Genomic DNA, 14,312 nt, shown 5'->3' on the forward strand with positions numbered 1-14,312 from the left:
GCAACGGGCGGGAGCGAGCAGCTGAATACACCAGCCAGCTTGCAAAAGCAGAACTTCCCCCTGCCTAAGTAGGACAGCAGATACCCTGCTTTGGGTTGGCTCCGCAAACCTCGTGAGGGCTCCTCGATGGCCCCCATGAGCCCTCAGGCCCTGTCTGTGGAGGCTGGAGCTGGTGTCTCTGCCCGTGAATGTCTGGTACACCGGGACTGAAGCCCCCTTCGTGAGCACGGAGAGAGAAAGGCCGCATTGTGCAGGAAATGCAATGGCAGCAGAGACAACCCAGCCAGCCAGAAATAACAGGCACATGAAGGAAACGCTTTCTGAAACAACTCAGAAATTCCAAGAATGGACTGTCTCAACTGTCCCCAGTTCCCAGCCCTTTCTTTGGGAGGCAGCCCCATCCCATATTCATGGGTCGCCCGGTCCTAACCTGGCGAGGGCACCCTTTCCTTCCCAGGCCCCCGGCCCCGTGAGCCATGCGATGTCCACTCCCCGTGTGCCTGGCTCTGTGTGGGGTCCTCGGCATCCCTGCGGGGCAATGCTGTCCAAGAGGAAGGAGACCTCCTCCACTTGTGCCGTCTGATATGGCAGCCGGAGAGGCCTATGGTCTGAACGCTTGAAAGGTGATGAGTGAGGCGGATGAGCTGAATTTGTCTTATTTGACTTTAGTAGTGAAATTCGCTCAGTTGTGTCCAATTCTTTGAGACCCCATGGACTGTAGCTCACCAGGCTCCTCTGACCATGGGATTTCCCAGGCAAGAATAGTGGAGTGGGTAGCCATTCCCTTCCCCAGGGGATCTTTCCGACCCAGGGATGGAACCCTGGTCTCCTGCATTGCAGGTGGATTCTTTACTGTCTGAGCCACCAGGAAAGCCCAGGAATACTGGGCTTTAAACAGCCACGTGTGGTGAGCAGCTATGATCCAGATGGCACAGCTATGCTGGGAGCCTGCAGCCTAGTGGGAATCAGGGTGGAGAACAGAGGACCCCTGGCCTCTAACCTGCTCCATGCCATTCCCAGCCATTGCCCTTGTTGCGTAGATCCCAGCTCCAGGGCTTTTGATGATGCGGCCTCATCTAGAGAACCCATTTGCACTTGCTTGCTGTGGCAGCCCCAGCCATTCATATTGCTAACCTAAGCTTTACACGCTCTGACCTCAAGGCTTACAGTGCAGTTAGCAAAAGTGACTTATAATAAAAAGCTTCCTTGTATCGCCTCTTACACTCTTCCTCCCACACTCCACATGCTCTCTGCTCCACCCCACCTGTCACTGCTCTTGTCAGCTCTCCTACTCTGTGTCTCTACACACAGCCTCCTCATGTCCTGCCCACCTGCCAACGTTCACACCTCCTCCAGGAAGCCCCCCGTTGCCGCCCTGGCTGCAAGCCATGCTTTTCAACATCTTACAGCACCTTCTCTCACTGAGCACTGAGAGGGTGAGTCATTCGTTCAAGGTCATATGCTTAGAAAGGGACAGGACCCCAAGGACCCAAACTGTGTTTCTGGCCCTGTTTACCTACTAACTGGTGGTGATATTATCTTCACGCCAGCGTATTTAACTTCACGATGGGACTCTAGGGCCAGGACACACATAATTATTTAAGTCTCCCTCTCTGCCTGACATACAGCAGAGTCTATACTCAGAAGTAAATACTCACAAACTGAGCTATGTACCTCCTCCAGCCTCAAAGCCATTTTGTGACTAACTCACCTTGGTCGTCTCTGAGTGGCTACAACACTGGGTGCTCAACATGTACAGGATGGACAGAACACATAAGAACCACAGATACAGAGAACAAACCTGTGGTTACTACCAGTGGGGAGGGGCAACCCAGGGGCAGAGGATCAAGAGGTACAAACTATTACGTGCACAATAAGCAGCAAGGACGTATGGTACAACGTGGCAAACACAGCCAGAGGCTGATAATAACTACACATGGAGCACAATCTTTAAAAAGTGTGCATCACTGTACTGTACACCTGTAACTGATACATAATGTCATTCATCAATCAAACTTCAATTCAAAAACAATCAAAGGGCTTCCCTGGTGGCTCAGTGGTTAAGAATCTGCCTGTCAACGCAGGAGACACAGGTTCAATCCCTGGCCCGGGAAGATCCCACATGCCGCAGGACAACTAAGCCCGTGCACCTCAACTACTGAGCCCACGCACCCCAGAGCTTGTGCTCCTCAACAGGAGAGGCCACTGCAATGAGAAGCCGGCGCACCGCAGCTCGAGAGGAGCTCCCACTCGCCGGAACTGGAGAAGGTGGCGAGGTGCGGCAACAGAGACCCACCGCAGCCTAAAATAATAAATTAATGCAAATCTTTTAAAAAAATAAATTAACAAGATGTCCAGTTATTCAATGAAAACGTGTGACCTGGGAAAATATTTCTCAAGCTTCAGTCAATTATCAGACACCTCTGATTAAGCATTACAACCTTTGGGGAAAAAAAAAGATTCGCTGCTGCATAAACGCTGTTAGAGCCACAGGGAGGTCGGGTCCTCCTGGCAACCAAGTGCTTCCAACAACACGACAACCAAGTTGCCCACGTCACAGAGTCTGGAGTGTCAAAGCTGTGACTTCTCCATCTCTCAGCGCCCAGAAGGTAATGTGCACTCAGCCAAGGTAAGGTCAGTAATAAACATGTTTGCTGTGTCCTGCTGGGCACGTCATGGATACCCTTAGCATCCGTCAGTCTCTCAGACACAGGGAAACCAAGGCTCGGAGAGGTTACATGGCTTATCCAAGTTCTAGTGGCCCAGAAGGGGAAAAGCCAGGAAATGACACCACAAGTCTCTCCAGAAAGCGCCAAACCTCTGCTGAGTGGACACCTTGGGAAAACAGCATCAAGAGAGCAAGTCTGCTTCTTTTTCCCAACAAGTCAGACTGAAAACCCTCTGGTAGGCAGAGCAGGGAGGGCCTCCAGGTTGGGGAGGGGGTGTGGTAAGGAGCGGAGAGGTGGCCGCAAAGATGAGCGGCTGGTGGCAGACAAGGGGGTTGATCAGACAAGTAAACACTTTAGGGACAATGGGAGGCAGGTTTCTCTCCCTATGAGAAAAGGGATTACAAATATGGAGCGAGAAAAAACTAGAATGAACCCGGAGATGTTGGATCGGAATTGAAGGTATCAGTTTGAACTCATGGTTTTCAACATAAATAGAGTAACATAGATGCAAATGTGTAACACCTGTGTGTGTGTGCGCACATACAGCCACACAGTCCCAAATTCTGCCCGCTGAAAAGACCTGCAGAGAACACCTCCAATAGTAGTAATAAGCATGCCTGCCTCAGTGTCTTTGCTTTTGTTTCCCAGATTAATTTGGTATAATTTTATTTCTTCAAAAAAAAAGAGCCCTTGTTAATATCATTTGGGTTTAGAGAGCAGGATGAGCTTCAAGGAGGCTTTACAGAGTACATGAAAAAAACGGCAATATTTTCTGCTTTTTTTTTTTAATTAGTGGACATTTAGTTCTCAGCTAGGCCCATCAATCAACTAACACCCAAATAAACAGAACTTGGCAACCTGCATCTACCACTTCCCGTGTTCTGCATTCCACTGTCAGATTTCTAGGTCCAGCACCAGCCCCTAATCTCATCCATAAATTATCCTTTTCAGGGATTATTCACGGGGTTAAAGTGATTCATAAATGCTTTATTTTAAAACAATTCTGTTGATGTCTAATTGACCTGCACCACTGTCAGTTCCCGGCACGTGTGTGTATGCTCGGTCGCTCAGTTGTGTCTGCTCTTTGCGACCCCATGGACTGCCATGGACTGTAGCCCACCAGGCTCCTCTGTCCACGAGATTTCCCAGGACTTCCCCTGCATTTCTTGCCGTCTCCCGCACTGGCAGGAAAGGGTTCTTTACCTTTCCTGCTCCATCCGGGAAGCCCCAGTTCCAGGCATACAACACAGTGATTTGCTATTTCTACACATCACAAAAACCACCTGCCTACTTCGAAATGTCTTTTCTACTAAAAGGAACCAGGGCTGCGGGGAGGAATGATGGATTCCAGAGATGGGGCAAAAACTACAAGGCGAGGTCTGCCCTCTGGTGTCGGAAAACAAGGCAGTGCTCAAACAACGATGCACATGTCCAGGGACACGGAAGCCAACTTGAACGAGCCCCCACAGGCCAAACCAGGGGCAGTTTGAACCCTGAAGTCAAGAAAACAGTTAACAGACTAAGAGCCGCTGCATGAAACAAACAGGTGTCCACACAGACATAAATAAGTGCAGAAGCTGAGGGGCACCGGGCGCTGGGCCAGCTCCAGCGTGTTCCCACAAGAGACGCCTCACGACACAGGGAAAGAAGACCCGTGCAGGCAGGAAGCCCAGCGAAGCCACCTGAGGACCACGGCGACCACCACCCGGCACAGCACGGCCCGAGTCTAACCTCGAGGGAACACCAGACAAACCTAAACTGAGGGGCATTCTATTCTACAAACTAACAGCCTGTCCCTTCAAATGGTCGTCAAAGTCAGAGAAAGACAGGAACGTCCCAGACTGAAGGAGACGCAGCAGACAGGACCACGCCGCAAAGTGGGCGATACTAGCCTGGACCCTTTATGACAAAGGACGCCACCGGCGCAAACGGTGGCCCCTGAACGGCGCCTGATGATGAGATGGAGTCATGGATCAGGGCAAGCTGGGTTAACGGCCTGCTCTGTAGGAGAACGTCCTTGCTTGTATTCAAATGGCATCTGGCTGGCAACTCACTCTCAAAACATTACAGAAAAATGTTCTCTGTGCTCCATTTGCAACTTTTATGTATGTTTTCAACTGCTTCTAAATTTTTAAAATTACTTCTAAAAAAATTCCACTGAACTGGATTCTGGCAAAACACTCCCTCTCATTTTTCCTCTTAGGCTCCCCTGGTGGCTGGCTCAGTGGTAGAGAACCCGCCTGCCAATGCAGGAGATGCAGCAGATGCAGGTTCGATCCCTGGGTCGGGAAGATCCCCTGGAGAAGGAAATGAGAACCCACTCCAGTCTTCTTGCCTGGAGAACCCCATGGACAGAGGAGCCTGGTGGGCTACAGTCCATGAGTTCGCAAAAGAGTCAGTCATGACTGAGGGACTAAACAACAATTTTTCTTTATGGGCCAGTGATAAAAGTTTAAGACCCTCTTGCTGGTCATCGTCGCTGGCAGACATCCTGGCTTCCCGGTTCCCTCTCAGGGATGCTCTGCCCCTCAGCACCCAAGATCTGTCCCTGCCTCAGGACCACCTCCCCTCCGCACTTCCAGAACAGCAGCAGCCCTGCTTTGCGCACAAGGCCATGGAGGATGATGGGAAACTCCCCTCTCCCAGTTCCTCTCGGTCTCTGCGTGTCCAGATTTTGAAGGCCTTGAGTACACACGCAGGGCGCTAGCCCCCGTGAGACCTAATTTTAGCATTTTCCTGCTCTGAGACTGCATGTTGCGAAAAGGCTGGGGGCAACCTGCCCCGGAGAGCCTCCTGTTGTGACCGGCACGTGGAGTCAGGACGGGCAGCCGGAGTCGGGACTCTGCGGGCCTGCAGGATGTTGTTCAGCATCCTGTTTTTGGTAGCTGGGTGGCTGGGCGGCTCTGGCACCACGTACGTTCGCCACCTTCACCTCTCCAGACCACAAACGCACAGGTTAATTGGTGGGATGGGCCTCAGGGCCCAGCCTAAGGCAAGCTGACTCACCGCCCATCACACTGGGTCTCCTCACAAATACCCACCCTCAGGAACAGTTCTTCAGGGGGACCAACCTGGTGGTCTTTTAAGGACACCGTGAACCAAGCAACTGATGGTCGTTTCTCTCTTTGCTTTGACTCCTCGGAAACTCAAAGTCAGATATACAGCCAAACTCTGGTAATTACACCAACCCACATTATGCCTTGAATTCCACATACAACTGTCCCCTCACTTTGCTTTATTTTCCCCCATGTTCTCCAGGTCCCACTTTCCAATTTTAAATCAGATGATTCGCTTTGAATGTGACACGCGGTTTCAAATCCCTTCTGGGAGCCACAGTGGACATGGCACACACAAGGTATCTCTGGGACGTTAACAACGTCTTTTTATATTTAACGTGGAATTCCCAGCCCTCGGCACAGAACCCAAAACATACACAGGCACCGAATATACGTGGGCTGAGTTGATAAGGCAAACCACTCTTAGATAAAAAGTGCCTCCGTTACCAGGTCGTTTCACGAGATACTCCTTCCCCCACCCGGCGTGCGGGGCCCACACAGGACGCCCAGGCTTGGCAAGTGGGCTCCTGAGGAAGCTCGCTTGCCGTGGGGCTCAGCGGTCTCCACCGCAGCCCTGAACAGACACACTCCCAACTTCCACCGGCTTCAGACATGGCATGGAACTGTGGGCTTAGACGTTTGGGGAGAAGAAACGAGCGATCTCCGGAGGTGGCAGCGGGCCCGGCTCCCTCCAAACCACATCAACAGTCCCCTCCCCAGCGGGTCCCAATGCTCGGCAAGCAAGCGTGTGGGGGTCACTTCTCCCAGCGCACGGAGGCCCCTGGGGCATTTCCTAAGCAGGGGGCCTCTGGGCCTTCTTTGAAACAAAATATTAAAAAAAAAAGCTTCAAAAGTTGCCACTCAACGAAGGAAAAATTCTTTTAATTGTAAAAATAAAGGCACACAAGACGTGATGCTTTGCGGATAAAAACCTGGTGCCAGGCTCCGTGTAACTTGGAGGAAGACAGGTCGGGCAGAGGCTGCTGTTTTCCCTTGGGTTTGACTAGGTTGACCTTTTTGGGTTTTGATCTAGAACTCCTCTGGGGCGGGGGGTGGGGGGTAAGACGGTCAGGAAGGCAGCAGAAGGGACTGTCGCTTCCCAGCATCAGTGAAAGTAACGGTGCCCTGTTGTCAGACAAGGACCAGACACAACACAATATACAAGACGCCCTCTCAGCCTCACAGAAGCTCCCTGAAGCCCAGGAGGACTTTTCCTGTTTCAGGGAGGGCAGGGGGGCTGGCCTGAGGTCACAGTCACACAGTGGGTGGGGTAGGGGTGTACAGACCTGACCCAGAGGCCCCGCCCCAGCCAAGCACAGCCAGGAGCATGACTGTGTAATTTACACGGCAGTCATGTATCCCTGGTTCTCGCCCAACACTTCAGGGCGGGGCGGGCTCCTGGTGGGGCGCTCTCATCAACACATACCATCTCCACTGCGGGAGCGCGAACCCTCTCCAGGGCTTTCCGTGCTCCAATGTGGGAACCTTGCAGGCCAGACTCCTAGTCTTGCCACCCCCCACTCCCAGCCCCATCACTTGGCATGCCCTGGGAGTGGCTCCTCCCAACCCATATTAATCCTATTTTGATTAATCCTGTTTTCTTCCTGCAGCCTTTCTCAAAGCAGAAAGACTCTGGTGGGCCTCCTCCTAGTCTTAGGAATATTCCCAATAAGCTGCCCAAATCTAGAGTGTCTCACGGCAGCACAACATACGCCAAGATGACCTCTGAAGGCGGGAGTCCCTTCTGCCCAGGCAGTCACCACCAAGGGCATGGCCCTGCTCCCGGGGCAAAGCGTGCCTGGCCCAACACGCGCTGAGGGGGAAGTGGGTCCAAGCAGAGGGTCCACTTCCTCTCAGAGGCCACACCAGTTCTCGCCATCTCAGAGTGACTCAGCGAGAAGCTCCCCCTTACCCTCCAAATACAGCTGACCTTGTTCTCAGCCTGAGAATAAAGGAGAAACTCTGGATGCGTTGTTACAAAGCTACGGAGGATGGTTAGAAGCTGTAACACGGTGACACAGAACTAAACTGATGGGCCTGAAGATGCTTATTCCTGGGTTTGGGAGCTGTTATCTAATCTCACCTCACTTGACAGAGGAGGCAGTGGAGGCCCAGAGATGTTTAGTGACTGGCCTAAAGTACACAGCAGGTAACACATTTTAGCAGGTAAACACCCTGTTTACCACAGGGTGATCGTGGGTACCACTGTGAAGAAAGGGCTCACACGCGCCTTCTCCGGTGCACACGTCTCCCTGGTGTGCTAAGTGCACGGAAAAATGAGGCTAGGGCCTCGAGGCATGCTTCAGAAGTCTGAGCACTGCTATTTCAAACGTTTAATGAAACCTACTAGACTGAGCAAAACCCATTTTAAGTTAACCTTAGTAATTTTAATTACATTCCAACAGAATCGGATTAACTCTCCACTTGTTCCAAGTGTGTGCATCCCGAGCGTTTCAAGGTGGGGTGGGGGTGGGAGGCGGCTGCCAGTAAAGCTGTGAGGGAGGGGACAGGAAGGGACGAGGGTTTCTGATCACAGCCACCGGAGTCTAAACCCTGTCTCCGGCCCCAGGGAACTGCGGTTTCCTACAATGAGGCCGGCATCTCGTGGGGGTGACAGAAATGAGACGAGCTGCCCAAGTTCCCAGCACCTACAGCCCCTCGTGAATGGGAGCCCTGATGTGCACACACTGCCCACCCCCGGTGCCCACCCAGGCGACCCACTGCTTAGGAAGGGACATCGAGTACCAGCCTCACTCGAGCTCACGGTCAGGGAGGTCACGGGACAGGGCACACCGCTCACGGCAGGGCCCCTGGGGTTCAGGCTGGAAGAGAGGAAGACAGGTCTTCAGGGGTGAAGGGGCGTGTGGGCGCAGAGCCACAAGAACAGGACGGTGTCTGGCAGGTGGTCGAACCCTGCCGGCTCCCCGGGGCTCCTGGCCCCTTCCCACTAGCCAGTATCGCCTCTACTTGACACACCCTACCACGTCTGCAACACTGAACAGAAAGCTACTTCTTTATGCGTCTTTCTCTCCGTTAGACTGGCGCATCTCGACAACTCCCATGGACTGAGACTTCTGGGCGGATTCTACCCAGGACCCTGGGCAAGCACCCTGTGCTGAGTGTATGCTGGGACCAGGGACCAGGATGGGAGAGCTGCTCCCTCAATTCGTTTATAACTGATAGCAAAGGCAATCATCTCTCCTGACGGCATCCCCTGATGGCAGCCAACTCTCTCGTTGGCCTTGAAGAAGCTGCCAGCCATGTCTACAGCCACAAGAGAATGCATTCTATCAAGAATCAGAGTGAACTTGGAAGAGGGCCCAAGGCACAGACGCAACCCCAGCCCTGGTCAACATCTTGCCTGCAGCCACATGAGACCCCGAGCAGAAGATCCAACTCAATCGTGTCAAGGGTTCCTGGCTCATGCGAGCTGAGAAGTAAACCTGTGTACCGTTTTGACTGGGAGTTTGGGGTGGCTTGTTACACAGCAGTAGCTCACTGATACAGCAGCCTGCTACACGGAGCCTGGATGTGGCAGAGTGCAACCCCTCTGGGCAGGACTTAACCAGACAGACTTGACTCTCAATAGGGACAGTCAAAGTCCAGGCTGAAAAACCATCAAGGAAGTCAGAGGAAGCTCCAAGGGTAGACACGCATTGAAGAAGAGGCTCTAAAAGAAGATGGGAGGCAAGGCCTGCAGACAGAGGACACACCCCATCCTGACTCGTCCACGAGGAGAGAAGGCGACACAGAGATGGGGGTCCTCTGGGGATTTCCGAAATGGGGAGAGGAGCGAGGGAAAGGCGGGTGCACAGGAGTTCAGTTTCCCACTAAAACTGGGTAAAAGAGAGAAGATAAAATCCTGCTGCTCTGGCCCAAGTGTTTGCTTGGGCAAGCAAGAAAAGAAATTAAAAGAACTCTAATGATCATTTCACGTGCTTGACTTGGAAAAGCTGGATTAAAAAAAAAAAAAGCAGCAAAACATTCACTCCAGATCCACCGTCTGGAAACAACACAACCCTATTCCCTCCCGGGGGCCCTGCCTGGCACACAACCACTTGAGTCTCCTGCCAGACCGAGGCAGCTCCCAGGATGGCGAGGGAGCCAGGGGCTGCTGTGGCAGAGCCATCTGCTCACCAGTTCCCACAGTCTGAACGGTGCAGTTTCCCAAAGGGGACTGCCGGAGGCCAGCAGCAGGCTGCACACAGAGCGGGCAGGGCAGAGGGGGAGTAAGGGCTCGGTGCAGGCTCTGGGTCCCTCATCTTCCCTCTGCGCAGGTGGACAGCGGCTCCCCAGATGGCCCCCAGGCCTTCAGAGAAACTGACTGGGTGACAGTCAAGATTCTGCAAGAGGTGCACTCCTGTTCCCATCGTACGGGGGCGTCACCCGGTGAGCGATGCAGGCTGGTCCCTGGTCCGAGTCACCGGGCATCCACGGGGATGGCCCTCCCAGCCCCCGTGCAGTGGGCCTGGTGCCTGCGGGGAGTCTGACCCTGTACTGCTGGGCTGTGAAACTAACACTGATGGAACACCATCATCTGAAGACTAGTCACGGCCACTGTCCTCCACACCCATCATGGACCTGGCTCTGGGCAGGGAGCTCCGTACAAACTACTGGTCAACCCTGAAAGACCAGCACTTTATCTGTTTTACTGATACAAGAACAGAGACCTACAGAGATACAGTAATTCCTAGAGGTGTGTGGGCATCTCTACTAGTGCAAGAGCCAGACTCCGAACCCCATTATCTTTCCTCCAAATGTCTTTCTTGTACACGAATGCAATTTACTGCAGAATCAAAACCAAGTTAATATGTTTAAGCTTCCTGAAATGCTACATGCAGGTGGAGAACTAAGACCCTGTCACTAAGGGAAGCCCCAACAATTAGGGATGAGACAAAAACCCAGGTGCTTGCCCAGGGAAGGCAGGTGTGGTACCAGAAAGAAACCAGGAGTCACCTGCTGAGGACAGGGAAGCCACAGAGGTTTGTGGGGAAGCAAGCGGAGCTGGCCGTGAGGACTGCGGCCAACTGGAAAAGAAACTGGCTTAGAGAAGAAGCCTGGTCAGGGAGCAGTGGTAGAACTCAAAAACGGCACGTCCGTGCAAGGAAAGGCCAGCGGTGAGGCTGAAAGGCAGAAAAGGCTGTGTGGACCAGGAGGATGAAGCTGGGGGCATGTCCAGACTGCCAGCCCTCTGACAGCTGGATGATAAACTGAGGTCCAAGGATGGGTTGATGGGCGGCCCCTCAGTGAACCGGGCCTGACCATGGTGCTCCCAGCGGGGGAAGGCGGTGGGGAAGAGGGCAGGGTGAGAAAGATCTGACCCACGAACTCAGCAGTTCACTGGCTACACGTTGGGTCCAAGATCACTTCTTGGAGGATCTGCAAGATGAAACTGTCCATTAAGGGTAGACAAAGGGGCGAGGGAACAGGAGGACCCTGCGGGCCCCAGTTTCTCTCCCACCCCAGCACCCTTCAGACACCAAATCAGGTCAGATTAACTTCAGGATGAATGTGAAGCAAAGAGAGACCTCCTCGCTCCAACTCTCCTCCCCTCAGAGAGTAAAGAATGACCAGCCATTCCACACATTTTTTTCTCGAGGAGAAGCTCAGAGAGCAGAGGTCTGGAAACGCAAATCCCCACGCAGATGCCAATGAACTGCAGTCACGCCGCTTACACAGGGACCTCAGCACTTCTCTCCTTGGGCTCAGAGGGCTAGACAGCAGGACTGTGTACTCTACCTGAAACGGGGCCTGAATGTCAAGGTGAGTGAAGAGCAGAAGAAAGGGGACGCTTGTGAGGACAGGATCAGAGTCCAGGTCAGGGATCAGACCCAGAGCCAGCCTGGGTCTCCCAGCACTCACGATGGCCTTGGGCACTGAGAGCAGCGAAGAAGGACTCACGGTGGTCACCAGGGTGATCTGACCTCCCGGGAGGCACCTTCATAAGTCAGCAGGGGTCCTGGGTTGCAGCCCTGATGCTGCCTCTAACCACCTGGGCGACCTCAGCAAGTCGAATGCCTGACCTGCAACACTGGTGTCCAACTGAATCACGAAACTGTTCCCTGGAAAGGCGGAGTCCTATGACAAACTCACGTGTTATGAGTCCTATGACATGAGTCCTACGACAAACTCCATTGTCCAATGGAGGCCCCACTTAGAATGCAACCTGCGACCTGGGGGGTGGAGGGTGGGAATACCCCCTCCTCCTGGGGTTGCTGTGAGGATGAGATGTGGCCCCGCAGAGAGCTGCCTTTACTTCCCTCTGAATGACCCTCTTCAGCTCCGAACGATACAAAGAACGGGGCCTTTTATTGGCCAGCAGCACATACACGTTTTCCTATCACTGCCAGCTTTAAGTTCTTTATTAATGGAAACAATTCAAAGTGCTATGTTGTCAGCGCAGGAAGGGCAAATAAAAAACGAAATATTTCTTTGCCCCGAAGACCATCGAAGTGCCATCTCCTGGGGAAGAGCCCTGGAATAAAGGGACCAGCTTGAGGGGGAGAAGAGAGTCCAAGTCCAGGGAAGGGCTGGAGACGAGCTGGGGGCACGGGGCGCTCCACAGGCCCTCCGCCCTGATCTCCCTCCCCCAACAGTCTCCGGAGCAGACCACCACTCCCCTCCCAGCCTCCACCGGCTGATTCTCAACACGGACCGTGACTGCCCCCACTTGGGAATCCGGCTGATTCTGGCCTTCGAGACTCTGAGCAACCAGAACCCCCAGTTTAAAGGAGGAGATGTGTCACAGCGCCTGGTCCTCCTCCAGTGTAATGTGAAAACGAGGACCCGGCCACTGTACTAAGACGATTATTTTCCTGCACACGTGAATTTTAGAAAACAGGGTGCCTCCTTCCCTCAAACACACAGGAAACTTCACAGACAGGCGAGGTGGAGCTCCACCACTCCTGTGTGTGCGTTTAACCAGGAGGAAAGTCTGCTCTCAGCAATGAATGGCTGACCCTTGCTTCTCAACACATATTTCCTCTTCCAGTTAATTCTCCTCCCCTTCCCAAGATGAAACAGACAATAATAATAATAAATAAAAGAACAGTATCCTTGAAATTCTGTGCGGTTTCTTCTTTTTTTTTTCTTAATCTAGCCATTTACTTTTTTAAACTCTTAAGAGCCAGTGTTTAAGACCAGATCATTGGAACAGAAGAATGCATTATATAATAAAGTACTAAAGCTTCTGCAAGCCAACAAAACACCCAATTTTTGGAAAAGAAAAACAGCCATACTTCTAGTGTCTACTTGGGAATATAGCAACTGAGGACTACAAGCTTAAGAAACTTCTCAACAGGCACGTGCACACGTGCACACGTGTACACACACACACATCCTAAATTAATAAACTGAGGGGTTGAATGTCTGTTTCAAATCAGCAATGTACTTACCTCAAAACGAATACCCTCCCAAAAGCATGATGGAAAAGTGAGAACATATTAGAATGATTACTTTCTTTAAAGCAGAGGTAAAACCTGGAAGGAAGTTTGTAAAGATACTCATTATGGCAAAGCCAGGGTGGTGGAATACTGGCAATTATTTTTCTTCTTCTCTGAACGTTACATAATTATCAAAGCTGTTTACAGTTAAATATCTGTTCATCTGTAAAGCCCTCCTACTACTGAAAAGTTGGTGGTTTTTCTCCAGGGTTCTCCCTTTTGGAAAGGCACAAGAGTATTTCTTACCTGCTTGGAAGAAAGACTCCAGGGTGAAAATGTGAAGCCTGCTTACCTGTGGTTTAACTTTCGATCTTCATCGCTGCCGGCCTCCAACTGCAGAGAAAGGAAGAGAATGTCACAGCCCAGACGTGGCTATCAATGAGCCTCGGACACAAGGCTCACATTTTCTGCTCTGGTGTCTGCAAAAGGTACAAATGTCCAGGAAACCTGGCTCCTTCCAAACACTGCACCCTTCCCAGACCAGTCCTGCTCTGCTGCTCCCCTGAAGAATTCCTGTGGAGGAATGTTCAGGTTTCCTGATGTTTTCCCGCCTGCCTTCCAAGGCATCGCAGATGGGTGCCTGCTAACGCAGTGTTCCTAGCCAGCCCAGGTACTCCACACATTCATTCCGCCCTGAGCTCTCCCTTTTCCAGTGCTGCTTCGGAACTCATCCAGTTTTTCTTTCTTTTACATTTTATTTATTTGGACATGCAGGCATGTGGGATTTTAGTTCCCCAACCAGGAATCGCACCTGTGTCCTCTGCATTGGAAACGCAGAGTCTTTAACCACTGGATCACCAGAGAAGTCCCCCATTTTTCTCTTTTAGGGGAAGGAGGTGAAGTTTTAAGAGGCTCTGTTTCCTTCTTCAATCTAAGCAATAGCTGAGTGATCAACACCATTACTTTTTTTTGATAACTCTTACAATTTACTCCCTTACTAGCTTTCAAATATAACATACAACAGTGTTAATTTTATTTATCATGTGGTATACTGTGTCTGTATTACTTATTTATGTTATAATTGGAAATTTATATGTTTCGATTGCCTTTATCCATTTCCCCCTCACCTCAATCCCAACCCTCTGGTAATCACAAATGATTAACACCATTTTAAGCCACAACACACAAGTTTAAAAAACCACCAC

At 51.8% G+C, this 14,312-nt stretch overlaps 1 protein-coding gene across 1 annotated transcript in view; it reads right to left on the reverse strand.

Annotated features, from left to right (window-relative positions):
- Nucleotides 1–14,312, reverse strand: part of SSH1 (slingshot protein phosphatase 1) — a 55,963-nt gene that overhangs the window by 36,754 nt on the left and 4,897 nt on the right. Inside the window, exon 2 of the mRNA XM_027566493.1 lies at nt 13,460–13,500. Coding sequence (XP_027422294.1) covers nt 13,460–13,500 — 41 coding nt within the window. The remainder of the gene's footprint in view (nt 1–13,459; nt 13,501–14,312) is intronic.

This window comes from Bos indicus x Bos taurus, chromosome 17 (assembly GCF_003369695.1).
Source record: "Bos indicus x Bos taurus breed Angus x Brahman F1 hybrid chromosome 17, Bos_hybrid_MaternalHap_v2.0, whole genome shotgun sequence".
In the NCBI taxonomy this organism is placed as follows: domain Eukaryota; kingdom Metazoa; phylum Chordata; class Mammalia; order Artiodactyla; family Bovidae; genus Bos; species Bos indicus x Bos taurus.